This window comes from Phyllostomus discolor, chromosome 10 (assembly GCF_004126475.2).
Source record: "Phyllostomus discolor isolate MPI-MPIP mPhyDis1 chromosome 10, mPhyDis1.pri.v3, whole genome shotgun sequence".
NCBI classification, from domain to species: Eukaryota; Metazoa; Chordata; class Mammalia; order Chiroptera; family Phyllostomidae; genus Phyllostomus; species Phyllostomus discolor.
The window spans coordinates 92,899,342-92,923,008 of NC_040912.2; the positions used below are offsets into that span (position 1 = coordinate 92,899,342).

The 23,667-nt window shown below is 54.5% G+C and overlaps 1 protein-coding gene across 1 annotated transcript in view; it reads right to left on the reverse strand.

The window, feature by feature from the left end:
* KMT2C (lysine methyltransferase 2C) overlaps positions 1 to 23,667 on the reverse strand; it is a 204,599-nt gene that overhangs the window by 146,628 nt on the left and 34,304 nt on the right. Inside the window, 1 exon segment of the mRNA XM_036011061.1 lies at positions 4,902 to 4,990. Coding sequence (XP_035866954.1) covers positions 4,902 to 4,990 — 89 coding nt within the window.

Below are 23,667 nucleotides of genomic sequence, written 5' to 3' on the forward strand. Positions count from 1 at the left end.
GATGTTTGCAGCAGCTTCAACTCCTAACGGCCAGAGCTTGGGAGCAACCAAGATGCCCTTCAGCGGGCGGCGGACGAACAAGCTGCTGTACATGCACACAACAGAATACCACTCGTCGATAAACAGAAATAAGCAGCGAGCCGTGAGAATAACCTTGAGTGCACATCACTGAGGGGAGCCAATGTGAAGGGCCTACACACACTATGATGACAGCTGACGGCATTCTGCAAAGGGCTAACCTGTGAGGAGGGAAAAACGGTCAGGGCCTGCAGGGGTCAGAGGACAGGGAGGGAGGAGTGGCCAGAGCAGAGGGTTTGGGGGCAGTGAAATGGCTCTGTGTGGTTGATTCTCTGACGATGGCTGCGTGTCATTGCACACCTGTCCAAACCTGTGGGACGCACACCACCAAGAGTGAACCCCAATATAACTCTAGGCCTAGGGTGGTAATGATGTGCTGACGGAGGTACCACTGTGACAGCGGCACTGCACGGGTGGGGGTGCTGCTAACTGGGGAGGTGGTGCGTGTGTGGGGGCAGGAGGTGTAGAAGAAATCTCCACCCTGGCTGGTGTGGCTCAGTGGGTTGAGCACTGTTCAGCAAAATGCAAGGTCACGGGTTCTATTCCCAGTCAGGGCACATGCCTGGGCTCAGGTCCCCAGTAGGGGGCACTAGCGAGAGGCAACCACACATTGATCATTCTCTCCCTTTCTTTATCCCTCCCTTCCCCTCTCTCTAAAGTTAAGATTTTTTTTAAAACTCAAGCTAAAGGTAAACAGAAAGTATCAGTGTGAACAGGTGTTCATAAGCATGTGTACACACTCTCACGTCTATGTATTGACTAGCATATCACTGAAATGGAGTAACATAATTAATTCTCAACAAAAACAACACGGTATTCACCCCAGAGCTCAGATTTTTACCTCTAACGCTACCCTCCCACTAAGAAGAACTAGGAGTCCGTACAGAGCAGTGGATTTCAGTCTCCGGAGGTAAAAAGATCCAAGAGATGGGCCTGAAAACGCGGTTTCCAAAGACCAGAGGGCTTTGGAGCATCCGGAGATGCCACTAAAAAGGGCTGAGAAGCCAGCCACAAGGGGCTCCCACTGGCCACACCACGACAACTTAGACAGTTAAAAATTTAATTATAATTGGCTGAGTTATAATTAGCCAATTACAATTAACTAAAACACGTTTACGAAGCCTTGATTATGTAATGACTCTCAGAGAAGTGGAACTCCTCTCCTGGAGTAACTAGCACTTCATTCAAGGTGATTTCATTCACGAAGGAAAATGCGGAGACCGACGACAGCCACCGGCTCCCACAGGGGGACAGGATTCTCTCGGCGGCGGAGGCAGCACGCTGGCCCGCGGGACGCCCCGAGACTGCACAGGGCGAACGCAGCCTTGCAGCCGGCGCGAGCACACTCCTGAGCGACCGCAAGTCCACGAACTCCCTCTCTGTGGGGTCACGTGCAGGCTGGTGGCTCTGATGGCCGCTCCTCATCCTCCTCCGTGTCCTGCGTGCTCGCTGCCAGGACTGGACGGAAGTCCCTCCACGTACGAAGACTGGCACACGTGGCTGTCTCTGACTTTAACCCACGAGGCCAGGATGAGGACTGCGCCATCCTGCTCCTGGTGAGACCTCTCACAGAGCTGCACTGTCTCGACGTCTCACAGGAGAGAGAGTGTGAGGAACCGTTTACTGGGGGCTCACCGCTCCTCGGGGGAGACGACAGTAGTGCTTCAGAGTGTCAGTGTGGCGGTGCCGTCCCCAGCAAGACGACCAGCAGCCCGTCGCCCGAGAGCACGTATGTCTGGTGCAGTCCAGGAGTGAGCTCGGAGGCCGAGGGGGGGGGGGGGGGGCCGGGAGCCCGTGAGCAAAGGGGGGGGGGGGGGGGCTGGACATGAGGCCGGACGGGCGGCCAGGGTCGGGCTGGCCGCAGAGCTTGGGAGCCAGGGCAAGGACTGAGGATTTTATTTCCAGCGCCGCTGGAGGCTCTGCACGGCCGATGAAGGGAAGTGCGAAAGTGGAGGGGACAGTCCGGAAGCCCTTCGTGAGGCCGTCCGCATGTGTGGCCGGTGGGGGCCAGTTCCGGAGGGACAGCCGGGGAGGAAGTGGCAGTGTCACACACAGTGAGGGTGTGCTGGGAAGGGAAATCCCACAGGGCTTTCCGGTGGGAGCGCCACAGGGGCGTCCTCAGGCACCCGCGTCATTGTGGGGCCGTCACAGAGGCGCGCACACAGGCCTGGGTGGCACGGGCTGCCGCCGAAACCGCGTGAGCGTGCTTTACCAACGGTGGCACCAGCACGAATGAGCAGGCGGCGTGTGCGCTGCGACATCACGACGGCCGCGGCCCCACTAAGCGACAGGGGTACTCCAGCTCATCACAGCCTCACCGGGCCTCCGTCTCTGTGCCGTCTGTGGCTGGCTGATGCACCGCTACTCGGCCTGAACAGCACACAGTGGCATGCACTGCGGGGGCCCCACTGGACAAGAGTTGGTCTCAGGTCTCAGGGCAACGATGAACAGTCCCACGGCCGCCGCATGGACCCGGGGCACTCGCCACACACACGAGCGAGACTGAGCAGGACGCTGACGACCCGGCTGTGTTCAGAGCGCAGACAGAGCCGGTGATGTCACGCCTCAGAGTCCCCGCACACGGGTCACATTTGAAGTCACTAAACCGGAGGAGACCACCTGCGTGGGAGAGGACGAGCCAAGGAGAACGACGCAAGACTGGTGGGGGCAGGACGAAAACCCGGGAATGGGGGGTCCTGAAAGTCGTTTTCTGCCTGTTTGGGGTTTTGAAAGGAGCCCCCCGACCCCGCCGGGGGCTGAGCTGCGTGGGGCGATCCTGACCATCGAGGCGGACGTGGCCCTCCGGGGCCCACGGCGACACTGCCGGCAGCGCGTCTGCTCCAGCGGGAGGAAGAGAGCCCCACTGAAGTCGGAGGGCGAGAAAGTGGTCAAGAACAAGTGGCCACCACGAGCGTGGGCAACGCTCGCAAGGCTTTTGCCACGAAGATGAGCAAGGAAGCGACACAGCAGCCGGAAAAGGCTGCCCGGCCAGAGCGGTGACTTGGGGCCCTGCAGCGTGCTCAGAGGCTCCTGGTGGTAACCCGCAGAGAGGACGGTTTGTGACACCCAGGAAAGCGGAAGGCGGGGAGTCCACAACAGACGGAAGGGGACAGAGTCCACGGGCAGGAGCCGGCCTGCACCAGCCACCGAGACAGCGCTGACAGCGGGGGGGGGGAGGCAGGCCGGAGCAGCAGAGAGAGGGAGGAAGGCCTCGGTGGGGTAGGTGCACAGTTTCTCCTCCAGTCGCTCCCGCCCTGTTTTCACTGCACGGGCAAGACCAGGGGCTGAAGGGAGAACACCTGGGAGGCGGAGGCGCTGGACGCCTGGAGAGAGGCGGAAGGCCGAACGAGCCCTGACGGCTGAGGGGGAGGCTTCAGGTGACAGCCGAACGAGTGGGGGCAGCAGTCAGGACCCACCTGGGGTGCAGGGGGGGCGCCCAGGTTTACAGCACACCCAGTCTCCGAGAGGTTACGTTTTCCCGGGCAAAGGAGCACGACCCCCCATCGGACGGACTCCGGGAGGGAGGCAGCAATCGCCCTGGCGAGCGACCCAGTGACGAAGGCCAGAGCGTGGCCACAGAAAGAGGTGGCCGAGGTGGGCTGGAGAGTAAGACTTTCAAGGGAACCAAGGAGCCAGGAGGCCTGGACAGGGAGCAGGTCGTTCAAGCTGGCAGCAGGAGAGGAAGAGCGCAGGAAGGCGGGAGGCCCTCGGGGAGCGCAGCCAGGGGACCGCAGCCCAGCCCGGAAGCACCGTTTTACAGGAGCTTGTAATCATCGCGTTGAAACACGTCACTTAAGAGTTCACAGGCTTTCACTAGGAAGCTAAAAGTAAAAAATCAAATGGGGAAAAAATCATACGAAGAGAAACTAGTGGGGAACTCAACACAAACCGGAACTCCATCTGGTAGCCAGCGTGCACCAGAAGGTGAAGCGCAGAATTCTGAACTTGCGAGCTTCGCTCCTGTCAGGGTACTGCCCAGACCCTGCGTGCGGGAAAGGGGGAGAGCGTCACACAGAACACGTGACAGCTTTCCGAGGATTGTGACTGCACAATAGCAACACATGTGACACCAAAAGCATTTTACGGGAAATTGCATTTTAAAAGATACGGCACTTTCTAACTTTTCGCCAGAAACTGTGTGGCACTCTCTGGGCGTCAACAAGAGGACACCCGGCTGCAGAGAAAAAGCCTGTCAGCGCACCTGAAGTCCACGCGACAGCTGCCAACACGCGGCCAGCAATCTCACACGCGCAGCCTCTGCGGGCCACGCGAAGCCTCGTCTCTCTGACAACTTATGAAATCGCTAACTTCGTGTAAATTCTGGAAACGACTTTTGGACAACCGACTCTATCCGCCTTCTGCAGCCACACAACGCGCATCGGCTTACTTCAGGCTCCCGAGATCCAGCAGACCAGAACGTGTTTGGTCTGGCTGCACCCGGCGTTTCACGGCGCTGTTCACCAACGGAACCTGTTTTTTCTTCCTCACACACAGGATGACATGCTAAGCTTTAAACAAACACTGCACGGTCCCCAAGCCAGAAACACACTGCGAGCTGTCAGACGAGGGGCCTGGAATTACTGTCCATTCCAGTTTTAACTTCCTTTAATGAGACATTTCTGTACAGATGTTAAATGACTCCTACGAAATCAGCTGCACAGAGAAAAGAGAGAACTCGGCTTTATCGCTCTGGCAAACCGGGGTTTTCACTTTGTCGCAACTTACCAAACTGAGCGCCAGAAGGCTCAGAACTCAGTGAAAGGACTAGTGCTAACGGGTCACGTTGTGTGCATTTTTACAGTTTTTATTGTCTTGGCTGGTACCTGTTTCCACGATATTTTCTGTTTCTGTGGTCTCCAGCCCATCCATGCTGTCCTCATCTTCCACGGTAGTTTTTCCTCTGCTTCGAGGCCTGCAGAGAGATACACACACGGCGTTAAATGTTGAAAGTTAAGGCTCAGAATTAAACTCCATATGGAGCACCAGCCGAAGGCACGCGAAATAAAACAATGCAGACGCCTCCTCTACCGTCTCACCAGACGGAAAGGCACCACGACACTCGACGGTCACTTGCCCTCGAACCCAGACACGCCTCCTGCCTACAGACGAGGATGGGGCCCGCCCGCAGGGAGGCCTGCCGGAGAGTGGCCGGTGGGGGAGTCCCATGGGTGCAGTGATGTGTAGTCTTGGCGTGAGCACTGCACCTGACGTGTCATATGGTGTGCTTCAGTGCGATACTGTTACGTTATAGAATGACGTGCTTGGGATTTTGTAATAAAAAGGATGTTCTTTGCACCGGACCCTGTATTTGTGTCATATGTCTCACCCCTTTAAAAACTCTACATTTTAAGCACTTTTTTGTTTATTTATCTTTTATTTTTAGACAGAGGAGAAGAGAGGAGAGAAACACCACTGCCTCTCCCATGCCCCAAACCAGGAACCTGGCCCGCAACCCAGGCATGTGCCCTGACTGGGAATCGAACCGGCAACCCTTTGGTTTGCAGGCCGGCACTCAATCCACTGAGCCACACCAGCCAGGGCATAGCTATACGTTTCAGGCTCCATCCCTCCGTGAGCTAACCTCTGCGGTCCTGGCTCTGGGTCACCTAACAGGTGCTTTCCAAAGTCCACACCCCAGGTCACACCACTGTACCTACCGAATAAAGAAAGGACTGATGCCCAGGTATATGTATTTTTAAGAAAGTGATACATACCCTGTAACCACACAAGGAAAAGAAACCCTAAACACGAAGCATGATCATCACACCCACCTTGCAAGCATGATGAAATTTAATTTATAAACACTTCAGTGAAGTAAACTCAAGAGTCATGGTAAAGTGAGATTCTTTGATCCAATACATTTAAAAACAAAAACTAATGCCTTTAAACATTTTCATGTTTTGAAAGGAAGGAATAGGGATGAGTCAAAAAAAACTAAAACATTAAATAAGAAAAAATATGTCCCACATAAAAAAAAACTTGGAAACTGACACAGCAGAATTCAGATTTCAGCACATGAAGTTACTCACTGCTCAGAAACTAAAGATTAGAAATGAACTCAGTGAGTAGCTGGAAACACGGAAAGGACAGAAAGCAGGAAATAACGGGCTGGTGTGAAAGCAAGAAGGCTGTGTCGGACAACGGGAACCCACCGAGCCTCACTCCAGAAAGGACGCTCAGCAATGAAACAATAAAGGACATGTAAGAACTCTGAAAAGTGGTCCAAGTCCAACTGCTTTTATCCACGCATGACTGCCAATCGCCAAAAACTCACCTGTACCCCCAAAGACAATAAAATAAAAACACCTGAACCAAAACCCTAACAAATATAGCCAAAAAAATATAAATAAACTAGCTAAATAAAAGATGAGTAAATCAGAATATAAGTATAATTTAATATCAGAAATTTGTCAATAAAACACACCAGGCCAAACAGGCAAAACAGCATCGTTTGAAATTTCATGTAGGAAAGGGGGAGGAAGCGGAACTAAATAAGAGACCACAAAGACTTAATGCTCCATATTAATCTTATAAATTAAAGCTACCTGTTTTCTTGTTTAAACTAAAACAATGTAGGAGACTCGTACGCAAAGCCACATGGGGGTGAGAAGACTGAAAATTACCCTGCAGCCATCAACAACTAGAGAGCCAGGCGGAGTGTGACCAACAGCCATTATCAGACACGGGACCGCAGGCAGAGACAGGCCTGGGCTCCCTGGGCAAAGGGACACCAGCCAGGTGGGCCCTGCCGTCCCCGGGGCTGTCTGAGTGGAGTTCATTTCGGCGGCGGAGTGGGAGTGGGACTCAGAGACTGGCGACTGTGCGGCCTCTGAGGGCCTGCACACAGTTGCCTGTCGTCTTGCCGAACGGGACCGAGAGCTCCAGGAGGGCTGGAGCTCTGCCCCACTCACCACCGCACCCCAGCAGCTCCTCCCGGCACCAGGCCTGGCACAGGTGCGCGGTGTGCACGCCGCCGAATGGACTCGACGGCTCTCTAGCCCAGGAGGGAAAACACGGACTGGACCATGAGGACTCAGAGGGCTGCCTAACCCTTCCAGAGATGCAAAGTACCGTCCGCTTCCCACTGAGCACAGGAACAAAATTTCACACGGGGCCACATGTTAAAAGAGAGCCGTGCAACGGAAGACTGAATGCTACGTCATTAAGGTGGATTTAAAAAGAAAGAAATTTTGACACCACGAGGAAACAGACAAAACTGTCATCATTAGCAGACGGCATCCCCCACATCTACTCAGAAAACACTGGTGAGTCAACCGAAAAGCTAGCGGAGTTCTGTAAGGCTGCCGGGCCGACACAGTAACGTGGACACCCACACCTTCCCACACGGCGTGCTGAACAGCCAGCAGCGACAGTCAGTTCACGCGTAACGAAGCAATCAAGTTACTGGGAGTCCCTCTAATGAAAAACTTAGTAAATACAGAAATATATGTCTAGTAAATAGTATTTCTCAGTATTTAGTTTCTTAGTATTCCAAGAAATATATTTCTTAGTAAATAGAAAAGTATGCTAAAACTTACTTACTAACATAAAGAAATAAACAAGTAAACTGAGAGGCAACAGAAAAAGGGGCAAATGATACAAAGCAGCAGTTTGTTGACAAAACATAAAATGAGGAAGTGTCCGGCCCACCCAGTAACCGGGGAAATCACACAGTGAAATGGAGAACGAAAGACACGGACAAAATCCAGTGACGGCGGGAACACCGAGACACGAAGACCCGCACCGCAGAGCTGCGGGGGTGCGGGCAGGGCAGCGCACGCGGGAAGGCGGTTCAGCAGTACCCCCCCCAAACTTGAATACACACACCAACCACCTGACCCCTTTCTCGTGTGGAACGCTACCCAACCCCACGTGTGTAAATAGATACTTTATACGCGCATGCACACACACACACACACACGAGGATACGCACTGCAGCACACGCAACACAAAAGCCGACCGAAGGGAGTGTTAAACACAGAATGCCCCAGCTGTTCCATGGCTCAGCCTGTGTCCACTGCGAACAATCCAGAAGGACCTCTAAGACATAGCTGAATGAGAAAAACTACATTAGACTGCACGTGAGCCCATGGATGTGTCGTAAGTGTGCACGGATGTATAAAGATGCACTTCTGTGTTGCAAGGGTGTGTGTGTACACACACGCACAGAAAACACACAGGACGGCACACACCACACTGGTAGCGGGGGTCTCCCCTGGACGTACAAAGGGAAGCCGAGGGCCCAGGAAGGGCCTTTCAACTCCTCCTGCGCCTTTAATACAGAGCGTACACGCACCTGTAATTAATAAATGGGGGAAGGGTTAGAAGACGGCCTGCCTTGGGAACCACTGGGAGAGGGTTTCATCTTTTATGCTCTGGAGGTTCCCGAGACCCTGCTCATCCAAAACCAGACAGCTAACGCGTCCAACGGCTGCTCTTCGGGGTCACACGCGGGAGTGAAGGGACAGCTCTCGGGGCTTGGGGCTCGTGCACAGTGACGGTGGGAGACGCCTCTGCGAGCGAAGCCTGCACCTCGCTCCTACCTCTGACGGGGAGAGACTGCACGTGGGGGAGGGACAGGCGCGCGTCCCAGCACACACAACTCGAACCGCTGGCTGGCCGAGAGGGGGGTTACTCCGTGACTGCGGAGGACGTCCCGGAGCAGGGCAGGCAGGGTTTCAGAGCGCCAGTGGGGAGAGGGGGGAGACAGGGCCCCTCAGGGGGCGAGAGTGCCGTGGGCAGGCACGGGGGAGGGTCAAGTTCAGCCACAGTCAGAAGAGGACACGTTGGTGCGGACAGGTAAAATGGGCCCGGGACACGGGAAGGACTTGGACGCCGCACCAAGTTGAATTTAAATGAAATTCGGCAGAGAGGTCCTGAGCGTTTTACCGCGAAAGCCCCGGCACCAGCCCTGCACTGGGAGAAACCAGCCTGTTGCTTTAAGACCCAACCCCGGCAGGAAGGGGACTGAACGCGGTGCTCAGGGGACAGCTCAGTCTGGGACAGAAGCAGCCTGAACAGTCGGTCCGAGTTCTGCCCGGTTTCTAGCCCAAAGCCAACAGACGACTGTTGGTTGCTCAGCCAGCAGTGGCGTGCTGGCTCCGGGGCCCTGGGTCTGCACACCAGAGCCGGGCTTCTCCACGCGGGAAGGCGGCAATTTTACCTGGCCCCCAACCCCCCACACCTGGCAGCGTCTGTCGGCACCTGGTGGGTGGAGCCCACAGACGCTGCCCAGCACCCCTCGAGGCACAGCGCTGCGCCATGGGGGGAGGGGCAGTGCCCCGATGCCCACGGTGCTGAGGACGATCGTCCCTGCAGCACCCTCTCGTCCCCCCTCCCACACCTCCCCTGCGCTGCTTCCATCTCCTCTGATTTCTGCTCCACGACAGGGCCTTCGAATGCCGCGAGAAGGGCACATCACCCCTGTCGTGACGGCGGGCCTGAACACACCGCGAATGCTAAGGTTTGGCCTAAAAATTTTATAAGCTACGTTGGACATAACTTTTAGAAAGAAAACCGTCTGCCTCTATGGCCTCTTCTCGGAGTTCAGGCTCCGAGCGCTCAGCAGGGTCGCTCGGTCCCCTCCCTGTGTGCCCCCGCGGCAGTCGGTCACCGAGTTCTGCCTTCTTTCCGGCAGCGCCTCACAGGGACCCAGTGTGCCCCCGCCCTCGCAGGCCCGTCGCCGCACAGACGGCACCCCGCTCCCCCCGCGCTGCTGCCTGCCTCCCCAGGGCCCTGCCAGCTCTGCGTCTCGGACCCGCGAGAAATCCCATCAGACCTGCCCGCGCACACGAGCAGAGACGAGCCCCACCGCAGGACAGACGCAAGGTGCAGTACGCCGCCCCCAACAGGCGAAATCGGGGCTCACGTCCCGAAGCTTGGCATATTCGAGGTCTCTTTCCAACCACCGCCCCCCTTCCCCTCTTCAATTCTCCCCCCTCAGGAATACCCTTTTTCGGCAACGTGACTTATCCCGGGCACACAGACGGCCCTTCCGGAGCAGAGAAATCAAAACCCGCTCAGGCTTCACTCGGGCGGAAGTCGTGCTTTCGGCTCAGAAGAGCAGTAAGGGTTCCCTCACTACGGGGGTCCTGGCCGGCCCCTCGCTCGCCGTCCTTATTCAGATGTCCTGTACCCACCTCCCCCTCCCCCTCTGACCTCGGCCCGCCCTCCACGCGCACCACCTTCCCAAAAAGCTCCCACAACACCGACCCCGTAACGCAGTCCTGTCTACCAACACTGCCCCCTGCACCTCCCCCGGGCCTTTCAGGCGGCTTTATGTGGGGGTGAACGTGTCATTTCTCTCGTATACCCAACAGTGAGATTTGTGAGTGATGCACCCGTAAGCTGAATGGAGGGCACGCAGGCACGTACGCTCCCAAGCCAATCTGCAATGCTTTCAAAGATTTTTTTTTTAATCACAATTCCCAGTATTGGCAGGAAAATAAATGGGCATATTCATTTATTATTGGTAGGAGCATAAATTGATACAATTATGTCTTAGTGATGTTTGTGAATATTAAAAGTTTCTAAACTCTATACACTCTTTGGCCCAGGAGTTCCCCTTAGGAGTTCATCGTGAGTCGACATAAAGCGTACGAAGGTTCGGCTCACAGGGCGTTCGTCCGCACACTGTGTCTAACTCTGAAATTAGGGAAAACCTCTCCTCGTCCAACGGGAAAAGACCAAAAAGGTCAGTCGCTCACCTGAGCAGCGCAACCCTCTGCAGCCCTGGGAGGTTACTGTTGCAGAAATCTCTCCATGCGACCTTCCTTCCGTGTGAAAATACAAGCCATGTAACCACCACCTTGTTTTATGTTTATGTGTTCCACATTTTCTCTTCTAAATGTTTTCTACACGTGCACAATACACTTATACAACGTATGTATGTAAAAAAAAAAGAAATACCACTAGGTGTTTGCAAACCATGAGATGTAGGGACAAAACATCTTTCTTTTCTTTTGTAGATGAGTGTTTATAATTTAGCCATATTCACTTTTCTGATAAAAACATTTTTACGGCCTACTCACAACTCAATGGCAATCGTACAAAACCTAAGAAACCTTGTATGCATGCACCTGTGGGGGAAACACCTTCAGCAGAAATGCTAACGCGTCACCCCCCCCCCCCCCCACACACACACTTCAGTAATCAAACCGAATCATCGGCTACACAGGACTGTCACGTTGGCATGGGCTGGGCAGCGATGGGCCGGAGTTCCTAGCAAAGACCCCATGGACAGGAGAATGAGGGACAGACAGGAGGCCGGACAGCCTGGGCGGGGCGGGGAGGGGTCTGTGACGCTGCCCCCGGGGGCGGGGCTGTGTGTGCTGGGTGAGGAGAGGGGCCCGTCCCAACAGAAAGGTGGTGCAGGGGTGCTACAGGGTGAGCTCTGCAGGTGGGGTGCTTGGGCTCCACCTCGCCTCCACCTTTCCCTAGGGGCGTCACCTGAACGAGCCGTGGACGTGCCCTGCGGTGTGCTCGCCCACACAGCAGGGAGGAGCGAGTGTGGTTAAGGGCTCCTTCGCCATCCACAGTCAGCAGGGCAGGACTGCGACGACACTGGCGACCAGCCCTGTGCCACTGGGCCAGCTGTGGGGGCTTCCCAGCCAGCACCACTCTGTCTCAGATGGCCTGTGTTCTAGCCTCGCAGGGCGCCCGAGGTCTGAAGAGAACCAGAGCCAGGGCTCCAGGAGAGGCTGTGCGGGGAGTGTGGGGTGGACGTGGGGGGTGGGGAGGAAAGGGGGTACGGCTGAGGGCAGGGCTCTGTGGACGCACGCAGCTCAGGACAAGGGCACCAGGGGTCACTGTGCACAGCGCCGCCGGAGCGACCTTCATGCAGCAGGCTCTACGTCAGCCCCCGGGTAGCACCTCTCACTGTCTCTCCGCCGCCTTCCAAGTTCGGCCGGTGTCAAGTCCACACTACCTCTTACATCCACACTGGGCGTCCGGCCGCACCGCACTAAATGTCCTGCTCACACACCCACACGCTTCTCAGTGCTGGCACAGGCCGCCCCCTGCCTGAGAAGTGACCTCTGCCTCCCCCAGGAGAAGCAAACTGCTCGTCAGCCTTCAAACCTCGGCCCCAGATCACCTTCAGGGCCCCTTCCTGACCTTCCAGCCAAGCGCCCCGTCTTATGCGCTCCCCAAAACGTGCACACTGACCCTCTGCCCCACTGAGCTGTGCGCCGCCCAGCGCGAGCCTCCGTGCAGGGGCCTGGCCTTCACCCGCGAGGTTCCACATGCGGTCCTCACAGTGACCGACGCAGGAAAAAAACAGAGTAGGGAGCATGTGCTCATCGCACGTGGGACCGCCCGTGAACCGACTGGTCACACCGCCCTGACTTTCCTGTACGACCCAGGAACAGCTCAGGGTGGGGCTGGGCTCTCTCCACACGAAAAGTACCGCAGCTCATGAAACGAAGGAGTCACAGAGCTGCAGTATCATCGCTTCACAACCCAGGAGGATCACCGGGCCCAGGCACTGGTCGCCACCCACTGTGCGCCTCACAGGAGGGGACGCGCAGACTCTGTTCGCCTCCGAACGACAGCGTGTGTCACAGCATAAGCAGCAGCCTTGCAAAGTAAAACTGAACCGGAGTGACTCCAGTTCCAACAGAGAAACACGCTACACTTCAGGGGCCGGGCCAGCCAAAGCCGGACTGTGGGAAACTTGTTCCTTCAACAAGTAAATCACAAGGAAAAAAGGAAGGTGGGAACCTACAGATGAAGAGAAACTTAATCACAATCTGTGGGTCTTACTCAGAACCAGGTACAAACACACTGCTTTTTTTTTCTTTTTAATAAATTCTAAAGATTTTATTCTTTAAGATTTCTTAAATTCTAAGAAATAAATCTAAAGATTTATTTTTTAGAGTGGGGAAGGGAAGGAGAAAGAGAGGGAGAGAAATATCAGTGTGTGGTTGCCTCTCATGTGCCCCCTATTGGACACCTGGCCCACAACCCAGGCATGTGCCCCAACTGGGAATCGAACTGGCAACCCTTTGTTTCGCAGGCTGGCACTCAACCATTGAGCCAGGGCTTTTGTGGGGGTTTTTTGTGTTGTTGTTTTTTTTTTAATTGAGATATACCCACTTAATCTGAACACTGAGTATTTGATATTATGATGTTAAATACTTTTAGGTAATGATGGTAGTATTAGGGTTTTAAAGAACCCTAAAAGTCTTTACTTTTTAGAGATACAGTCTCAAGTGTTTATAAAGGAGATTATATTATGCCTGAAATTTGTTTCAAAATCACACACGAGAGAAGTGCATAACAGTGTCATGGAGGCGAGACAGGCCTGGTGTCGAGAACCATCTCAGCTGGGTGATGGGCACTCGAGGGTTCGTGGGCCTGCTCTCTGCACATCTGTACGTGGGCAGCTTCCGTGTGCCAGGCAGGTAGGAGGCCAGGTGGGAAGGGGCAAGGAGTGACCACAGTGACTGTAAGGCTACTGACTATCGAGACGGGGGAGGGAAGGAAAGAAGACCACCAATGGGGGTGGGGGGCGACCTGAAAAAAATAACTATGGTGCAAAGAAGGCCTCTGCTGACAAAGCGAAGCCAGAATCAGGACACACAGGGTGTGGGAAGGCACCTGCCACAGAACTTGACCCTGGAGAGAGAGAGAGAAAGGGAGGAAGAGAGAGGGAGAGAGAGAAAGCGCCCGCGCGCACTCAAGACCACATGGCCTGGGTTCAAATCCTGCTCTTCGACGCACTCAGTGTCTTAGCTGCCTCGGACGTTACAGAAGAGAGAAAGGATAGTAACAGTCTTTACTTCAGAGGACTTGTGTGCAAATTACATTATCAGTGTGGTTATAATATACAGTGCTCCTGAAACAGTACTGCCTAGAAGTTCTCAACAAATACTAACTATTCCCTTCCCTTCCCCCTTCCCCCACCTTCAGATGGAAACAAAGACGCCCCCACCCAAGACGTGAAGTGACTTCAGAACCTCGGTCTAGGCTGAGTGCTTGCGGCAAAGACTGGCTGGCTGGCTGGGTCCCCACCAGACACACCTCCTGGACCCGCGGCCAGGCTGCGTCTCCCAGCCTCCCTTTCACGGGGCCGACTTCCCGGCAATGAAATGCGGGCAAAGGTGACAAGTACCTCCTTGACAACTCCCGGTCCCTGCCCCCAAACCTCCCATGCAACCCCGCACCCCTTCCTCCCCCACCTGCCAGGGGGACGTCATGCGCAGGGCAACCCTGGGCATCGTGCGTGAAGACAGCAGAGAGCACACAGCTGAGTCCTTGTAGAATGAACTGTCATCGCCCTAAACCCCCAAACCTCAGGGTGTATCCGTGACAGCAGCTGACCCGAGTCCAGCGAACACAGCACTTTGTACGGACCCACCAGAACGGCCACCCCTCCTCACTCCGCAGATGGAGACACCAGCACGGGGAGAGTCAAGGCCGCGCCGTCAGTGAGTATCTGCACCAGCCCCCTTCCAGGGCTCGGGCCAGTGCAGGCTCAACGCAGAGCTCAGGCTCCTGAGTGTCTTCTAAGATCACAAAGCTGGCGAGTAGAACCGGGATTTCTAATTTACAGTGGGCACGTTTCACACGGAGCTTTGTTTTATATTCCTGAAACAACAACACTGTCTCTCTCAGAAGAGTAACTACAGAACAATGCTACCTTAAAGCGAGAAGATATAATAGAGAGGCCCCCAGAAGTTTAAGTGGGGCTTCACAAGAGACAAGAGGCACATCAGGATACTTCTTGGAAAGACACCGTGTGCATTAGAGAGACCACACTTCCCCACCCTTGCAAATAACCACAGGGTGCAAGTTTACTTATTTATTTATTGTTTAGGCCTCACCCAAGGACTTTTTTTTTTTTGCGTTGCTTTTAGAGAGAGAGAAAGGGACAGAAAGAAACATCAGTCTGAGAAAGAAGCTTTGGTTGGCTACCTCCCATGCGCACCCAGGTGAGGGATCAAGCCCGCAACCTATCCGTGTGCCCTGACTGGTAATTGAACCCGCAACCTTTCGGCTGAGCCGCACCAGCCAGGGCAACAAGTTTTAATTTTTTTAATCCAACTTTTCCTATTTGTTTTTACTTGAGGCATCCCTATTTACTGACAGTTACATGGCATGATTTTACAATATTGCAAATTTCAAAAATTAAAATGCAGGTAAGTGGAAAACTCTCTATTTTGATCACTTCTGAAGTGCACCCACAATAATCAGGGTGTGTGTATGAAAAGAAGGAAAAGATGTTGTCAAGCAAAAGCAAGTTACAGCACAGTGCTCACAGCACAATCCCATTTGTTTTGAAAACACGTATTTACCTAGTCTGTGTTTTTTCCTATATGCACACGCACCCCTTACCCACCAATGAAAAACACCTGGAAGGAAGCACGGACGTTTCCCAGAGGCCACCTCCCGGGAACAGAGCTCAGCGGTGACTCGTACCTTTCCTCAGAATTTATGGTGTGTGTACATTTAGAAAAAGAAAGCCTTATTTACAATAAAGACATACCACACCTGTGATTTACAGTAAAGTGATCAAACTCCCCAAATCCCACATTATCACAATATACTCAGGGAAGCATCTAGGCTGGGAGAAAAATTGTAGCCCTCTATAATAAATATATCACCTGGTCAGTTTCACATACAGAAATCCGTGTGTGTTTATGTATCTGTAAGTAAGTCTATTTTAAAACGCACAAAAATAAGTATATTCTAGTCAGGGGATTTTGATAACAGTTAATCAAACACGTTCCTTTTGGTGAAACTGAGAGCTAACCTGAAGACCGAGCGAGCGCCTGAGGTTATCGCAGAAAAAGCCAGAAGGTTAGAATTTTAGAACAGTTCCCATTTGGGTCTCCAACGTGACAATGTTTTGGGCACACCTTTAGTCCTTGGGCTTCCTTCAAATGTTCCAGACCCTGTAGGAGAAAAGGGCACATCCCACCCAAATGCCATTTGTCAAAGACCTCACTGTGTCCTGGGTGCTATTTTACATTCATTAGCATAAAATTATCTCACATTCATCTAAATAGCATTTGTCAAATGCCCAGGGGTAGTAACTATTATTGTAATTAAAGTATATTAAGATAAATGTTCCTTAACCTAGAGTCTTAGATAACTGTAGGAGAGTGAAATAGAAAACAAAGTTTTATTAGCCGTGTTACGAGAACCGGGGAAGGGAGAGACTACGGTAAACATAATCCAACATAGCAAGGACTCTAAATAAATTATATTTGGCTTTTTTAAAAGATTTTATTTATTTATTTATTTTTAGAGAGAGAAGGGAGGGAGAAAGAGAGAGAAAGAGAGACATCAATATGGGGTTGCTGGGGGTCGTGGCCTGCAACCCAGGCACGTGCCCTGACTGGGAATCGAACCCGCGAGGCCTGGTTTGCAGCCCGCGCTCAATCCACTGAGCTACGCCAGCCAGGGCCAAATTTGGCTTTTTAAAAATATTTTATGTATTTATTTTTATAGAGAGGTGAAGGAAAGGAGGGAGAGAGAGGGAGAGAAACATTCACATGAGAGAGAAACATCGATTGGCTGCCTCTCACTCTCGTGCCCTGGGTGTGGACCAAACCCCCAACCCAGGCCTGTGCCTGGACCAGTAACCGAACCTGCAACCCCTTTGTTTTGTGGAAGGTCGTCCAACCCACTGAGCCACACTGGTCAGGGCTGAAATGCTTTTCAACCTGCTTAATTCAGTATGAGAAACTCTCTGATAGTTTGGAAATTCAAAATCAAAATACGTGTAAAAATAAAGTCACACTATGAAAAAAAAGAAGAAGAAGAAGATGATTCAGCAACAGGTGCACACTGAAACTCGGCCCTGAGCCCGGCCGGCCCCAGGCGCCGCCCTGCCCCACCGCCCACCCCCAGTCAGGTGAGCTGCCCGCAGGAAGTCAGCGCACCCCGGCACCCTATGTGCCAGGACATCCTGTGTGAACTGAAAACAGTACGTAAATCAGTCTGAGCCTCCGGAAATTGCCAATATTTGACCACTTTATCCTTTAAGAAAAAAAAAAAAAACAGTTTCATATGGTTCAACCTAACCCACCCTCTCTGACTCTGGTAACTCTTTGAAAAAAAAAAAAAAAAAATTTTACAGGGCTCCTTTCTACCTCCATCCTGGCGCCCTCTCCCCACAAAACACGGCTAATCTGGAACCGACAGCTTCAGGACTTGAAGGTTTCGCTGCCCGTCGGCAGAGAAGCGCAGCACCCTGCTTACCAGAGCCGACTGCCGGCACTCCAACGTCTCCCGGGCAAGGAGTATAAGGAGAGCTGACGTGGGAAGACCCAACCGAGAAGTCAACGCGTGAACATGGCAAAGGCGGGAGAGCCTGACCGAGCCCCAATGCTAGAAACAGGCAGGGCTCCGACTTTTTAAAATAGATCGAAGGAAGGGGTTCCCATCTTAAAACGGCTGATTTCTCCTTTCCTGACTACAGTTTAACTGGAACCACCGACCGCCCAGTGAACGCACATCCCACACCAGGAGCGGTGAACGAACCAGTAACACCAGCAAAGACCACGCTGGCCGAGACGGCCGATCAGACCAGAGCACCCAGCAGCCGCGAGAGCACCCTCGGGGGTCTCGGGACCTGGGAGCGTCATCAGCAGAGACAGAACACGTCCAAGGGCAGGACACCCACGTGCACAGTGTGATCACAGTTTCCGGTTTAAAACCGGCATGTACTCAAACACGTGCGTTTACTTCTTACATGTGGCCAAAACAAGTAGTAGGGTGGACCCCAAACTACTCAACAATGAGTGCCTGAGAAGAGGGTCGCGAGACTGGTGAGAGGTAAAGGGGAGACACCCAGCCGTGTGGGGCTCTATAAATATAAGTACAATTAAGTACTACTGAAGCCTCAGTTCCTGAGCCCCACCCCCAGCTTCGGGGAGGGGGGGGAGCCGCAGGGCATGCTGCCGCCCCACAGGGAGTCCCCGGGGGCTGCTCCGCTCTGACAGCAGGCGGGGCCTGGAGGAAGCCTGGAAGCAGCTTTTAAAGGGAACAAGACAGTGAAGAAATCTACCCTCCACCACCCTCGGAAACGTAAAATACAATAAACTCAGAAATTACATACACAAAGGAACTCAAGAAGCGCTGCATCTTCAGGTGGTATCTACCAGGACGAGGTTAAGTTTCATCTTATGACCATATTCAGAACAGAAAGGTTTATTACTTAAACCGATCCAGTGTGGGGGGTGCTGAGGGGAACCCAAGCGTCAGCATTTTACAACCCTCTACTGGCAGACATGCAACGACACTTCTCATCGGAGAAGATTACCCTCGACGATCTCCCCTTGATAACAATGATACTCTTTGGCTTAAAAAATAATAACACTGGGGAAGTTTTAATTTATAATTTAGATGTATGAATCAAGACAGAATTTCACCTGAATCAATTTCCAGTTTTAAAATTTACTAAAAACTGCCCGGGCGCTGTGGCTGTTGGTTGGAACGTGGTCCCGTAACGGAAAGGTTGCGGGTTCGACTCCCAGTCAGGGCACATGTCTGGGTTTTGGTTTCGATTACCAGTGAAGTGTGTGCAAGAGGCAATTGACCAATGCCCCCCCACTTCCCCTCCCCCACCCCCACCTTTCCTCTCTAAAAGCAATGAGAAAAATGCCTTTAGATGAGGATAAAAAAAATATTTTTTTAATTACTAAAATCTCATCATCACAGAGACTCTAGCCCTGAATAGGTTAAAACAATTTGGAATGGGCCTCCTTTAATGGATGCATTAGTAAAAAACTTTCTATATTTCTACACATTGCAGTGGATGCATGAAATTCACGAAATTTCAATTCAGAAACTCACTTCTAAACAGACCACACTGAGCTGAACCGTGCCCCCAAAACCCATGTCCCCCTGAGAGCTGCAGTGTCCTCTGAGCTCAGGGTCTCCGCAGAGGTGGCCAAGGTAAGACCTGGTTGCCCTGGACGGGGAGGGGCCTAAACCAGGATGGCAGGGTCCTCACGTGAAGAGGGAAGTGTGGACACAGACAGAGACACAGACACCCCGGGACAAGGACGTGGGACATGGGACACGGGGGGCGGAGACTGGAGCGGTGTGGCTGCAGGTCCAGAAAGACCAAGGATGCCGGCAACTGGCGGGCACCGGGCTCAGGACAGTCTCCTCGGAGGCCTCCGGAGAGGCCAGCCCTGCTGACACCTGGTCCCCGAGGTTCGGCCTGCAGAACTGGGGGACAGTGAGTTTCTGTCGTTCGAAGCCACCCAGTTTCTAGCACTCGGCTGCAGCAGCCCCAGGAAACGAGCACAACGCCCTCCGTCCCCAGAGTCCCCAGAGTCACGGCCAGACGCAGAGCTGTGTCCCAGCGCTCGGTGACAGTCATTAACTCAGCCTTCCCCGTGCAACTGTAATTGAAGATGGAAGAAAACCCAGTTCCTGGTACCAGAATAGATCTCTCTCCCCGGGACAAGCTGAGGATGCACCAACTCACTCTCCAGAGACTACCCAAGAAAGTCACTTAGGAGGGGAGGAAGAGACGAAGAGTCAAAGCTCGCCACAGCACTCGGAGCAGCACCACTTCACAAAGCAAAGGCCCGCAGCTCGGAGGCACCGCCTCAGCGTGTGCTTCCAGACTGGTGCTCCGGCCCCAGGCTAACCCCTCCCCCAACACACCCCTCCTTGGTGCGTCTTCACCTGCCAGTCTGCCCGCCACTGTCCCCTCCCACAGGGACACAGACCTACGAACAAGCCACAGCCTCTCCCCCCTCTGGACGTCCGCACTTCCTGGGCCCTGCTCCCTCTCGGACACCGCGGTCTCTGCCCTTGGAGCCAGGCTCGGGCGGAAAGTCTCCCCAGCCGCCTGTGCCCGTGCGCCCTCTTAGCTCTAGCTCATCCCCGGACCGTCCGTCCACGCTCTGGCTGACCCACCCGCCGTCTGGCTGACGCCCGATGGCCCTCACGCTGCACTCGACACATGTCCCTGCTCCAGACCTCAGTCTGCTGGCCTCTCCCTCCGGCTGTCCCTCCTCACCCCTCGACAGCGCTTCTCCCAGCCCCTCGCGGGAGCCCTCGCCTGCCACTGGGCAGGTTCCTCTTCCCTCGGCGTCCTCCTCCTCCGAGCTGGCTCTGGAGGTCACGCCCATGGCCCACAGACCCGGACACGCCGTGGCCCCCTCACCCGCACGTGACACAGGCACCTGCAACTCACCAGATCCCACCCTGAACCTGCCGTCATCTGGCTTCGGCCACGTTGGTTCATCTGCCTGGAAGCTTCGACCATTCCCGTTTTCTCCTTTCTAAGTGCCTCCTGTTAACCCCACCCCGAAACCCCCTCACTCTGTTGCCTCTTCATCACCCCGAAACTGCCTCACTCGAGGCCCTCGTGTCCTCACCTACTGACCCCGGCCTCCTCCCGAGCCCCCTCTGCTCCCCTTTCACGCTAGGCCAGCCGGTGTTCTGAAAAGGCAGGTCGGGTGCCCCTCCCCTGCGCTCGCCGGCCCGTGGTCCCGCTCTCCGGCCGCAGGCACAGAACGCCGGCCAGCGTGCCTGGGCCCGCCGGGTGAGCCTCGTCTGCCGTCTCCCCTCCACACCTCACGCTCGTCACGCTCGTGCACCCTTTTACCGCCCCTTCAGGGTTCTCTGCCTCCACACGTGCCATCCCCTGTGCCTGAAACACCTGAAGGGCAGTCTTCACACGCTTCTGAGTGCGGCCTCTTCCTCGGGGGACAGCGAGCAGCACCTCGTGTCAGCAGCACCCAGAGCAGGCACGCACGCACCCCTGTCCCCGCCCCCGGCTGTGGGTTCGTGGGCAGGCACCCCGCCTCGCTGTTCCGCGTCCGGCCCACGCCTGCCAGAGCACCCAACGGGGGCGGCGGCGCTCAGGAAGCGCCGAGCCCACAGGTCGGTCTCGGGGATTCCCACGCCACACAAGTGTCAGTGCATCCGAGACTTCAGGCGAATGGGAGACTGGTCAGCTTTCTACCGCTGCGGCTTCGACACACGGCATGTACACACACGTGCACACACACATGCACACACACGAAATGTGACTGCACTGGAGAGCAGGCCCTGCAAAGAGGGAATTAAACCAGGTGGCCACCGTGGGCCCCAATCCGATGTGACCGCTGTCTGTGACCGCTCTTGCTAGAACACGGACTTCACGGCGGGAAGCCAGGCGAGGAGGTCACAGAGAGAGGGCCGCCAGCTGCAGCCACGAAACTAGCCCTGCCGACACCTCGGCCTTGGCCTTCCGGCCTGCAGAACGGTGTGCGAGTCAGTCTTTGCAGCTTCCGCTGCCCGGTCCACGGTGCTCCGTGGTGGTGCCCAAGCTGACTATTAAAAGGGCTTCTGGTTTAATATTTAAACTTCTCACGGTTGTGTACACAGAATTCTTATCAGGCTAGCAGGGGTTAAGTGAACAGTGGATTGTGGACATTTTCATTTTCTTTTTTATGGCAGTCTTTTTTTTTTTTATTTTTATCAATTCTAGAGAGAGTGTTTGGGAGGAAGAAGGACAGAGAGATACACATATTAATCGGCTGCCTCTTGCACAACCCCCACCGGGGACTGGCCCACAACCCAGGCATGCGTCCGGACCGAGGGTCAAACCGGCGACCTTTCAGTTCGCAGCACTCACTGCATTTACAAAACGCTGGCGCTGGACGGAAGAACTCACCACGTGCTGCTGTAGACTGGCCCCGCCCCCCCTGGGTCCCGCAAGCCAGACTAGACAGGGAAAGGGCCCGCTGAGACCGGAAGTGCGTGATTTGTCAGTGCTCCGGGCTCTGCACCCGTCCCCTCGGGACCCCGAGGTCCCACCCGCCACTCCGCCCGTCTCCCGCGCTCCACGCTGCTTGACACTCAGAGCAAGGAAGCGGGCGCTCGGAGGCTTCCGCACGGCGCGGACTTCGAGAGCGGTGGGCTCCAGAGTGGCCTGCGCGGCAGACACGTCTCCCCGGGCCTGAAGACTCGGGGACTCACGGTTCACAGAGAGAAAGGCCACCAGACTGAGCTGTCCTAAGATGCAGCACTCCACCCCTGAGGTAAGGGTCTGTTACAGCAGATGTCCAGGGTGGGACAGAAGTGGGTTCGCGGTTGTTCGCGTGGAAAATAACACACTAATAAGTGGAAATACAAGAGTGAACTTTCCCATGCTCACAGCTGTAAACCTGCCTCTGCCCACCCCCGTGCACAATGTGCTTCACAGAAAGAACACAAGCAGCATGCAAACGCTGAGGCCACGGGTTCGAGTCCTCACTCGTGGAGGCATGACTCGGATACAAGTTCGAGGACGAACGCTTACAGCCACAATCCCGTCACTGATTCTCGTTAAATTCTCCCTCGTGGGAACTATGACATGCAGCCTATTACTGCATTTCTATTAACAGTGAACACTGCACGAACAGGCCTAGCAATCCCCCACCTCTGCCCCGACCCTCACGTCATCCCTTCTGTCTGGACACCCACTAACATGACTGCCACCCTTCCCAGCAAGTGTCCTTCACGCCACCAGGAAGTCCCTGCAGAGCTGCCCAGTCTCCCCTCTGGTTCGTGAGCCCTCCGTAAATCTAACGCTACGTGTCTGTGAGTCAAAATACAGCACAGGGTTAATGTAAGAAAAAACTGAGATACCTTTCCTGCTCTAAGGCACAGGTGGCAAACACAAGGCCCGCGGCCCGAACCTGGCCTCCACCTTGTTCTATCCCGCCCGGCACCTTGTCTCTACCCCGCGGCAGCACCAAGCTCTTCCTTAACTGTTCAGGAGCAGTTACGTTCACACAGTCCTAAAGTTCCATTCGGCCCTTTGAAGGCAACCGCGAGGCCGGTGTGGCCCCCAGGGAAAATGAGTTCGACACCCCTGCACTAAGGCAACTTCTTTAAGGATGAAAGAATCTTGCTTATCGTTACACTCCCCTCTGCACCTCCAGGAATGCCACTCATGTGGCCGAATTTTCATCAGAAGGAACACCGAGTCCATAATGCGCACGAAACTGGTCTTCCTTGTCCACACGCACTTGCACTTCCCCCGAAAGTGTTCTGCACAGAAAGGACGCAGGGAGTGTGCGTGTCTCTGGAGGCCCACAACCCTGCTTACGGCACAGGAACTAACCCAGCGACTCTCTCGGAGAATCTCCTGCTTTTAAACACAGAACTGGGGACGTAGATGTTGTTCTAACATCGTACCAAAAGTGGGATAAAGCAAACGCTCTGAAGAAAGAGAACGGAATAGGCGTGCCCTGGCCTCCTCTGAGCTGGCTCTCGGCTGAGCCCTGAGAAGCCACCGGCAAGGAGGTGTCTGCGTGTGGCCCTGCCCCTGCAGGCACCTCCCACACGACCCACTGAGACAGGAAGAGGCCTCAGAGCCCCTGCAGAGCGGCGGGCGTGCCCCAAACTCGCACACGCGCAGTTTCTCCTTCCACGGTGAAGTGCGACGTCGGGGTGGGTGGGGGGCACGACACAGCTTTTTACAAGAGTCCCTCCGAGTGTCTCCAGCCACCTCACCATGACCCTCCAACCCCGCCGCTCTGGCTCACCCCGTTAGCTCCCTGTAATCCAGGCCAGGGGGCTGTCATCGGGAGTCCCCCCGAAAGTGGCTGGAAGGCACTGAGCTTGGCGGTCAGCCTGCATTTTCTC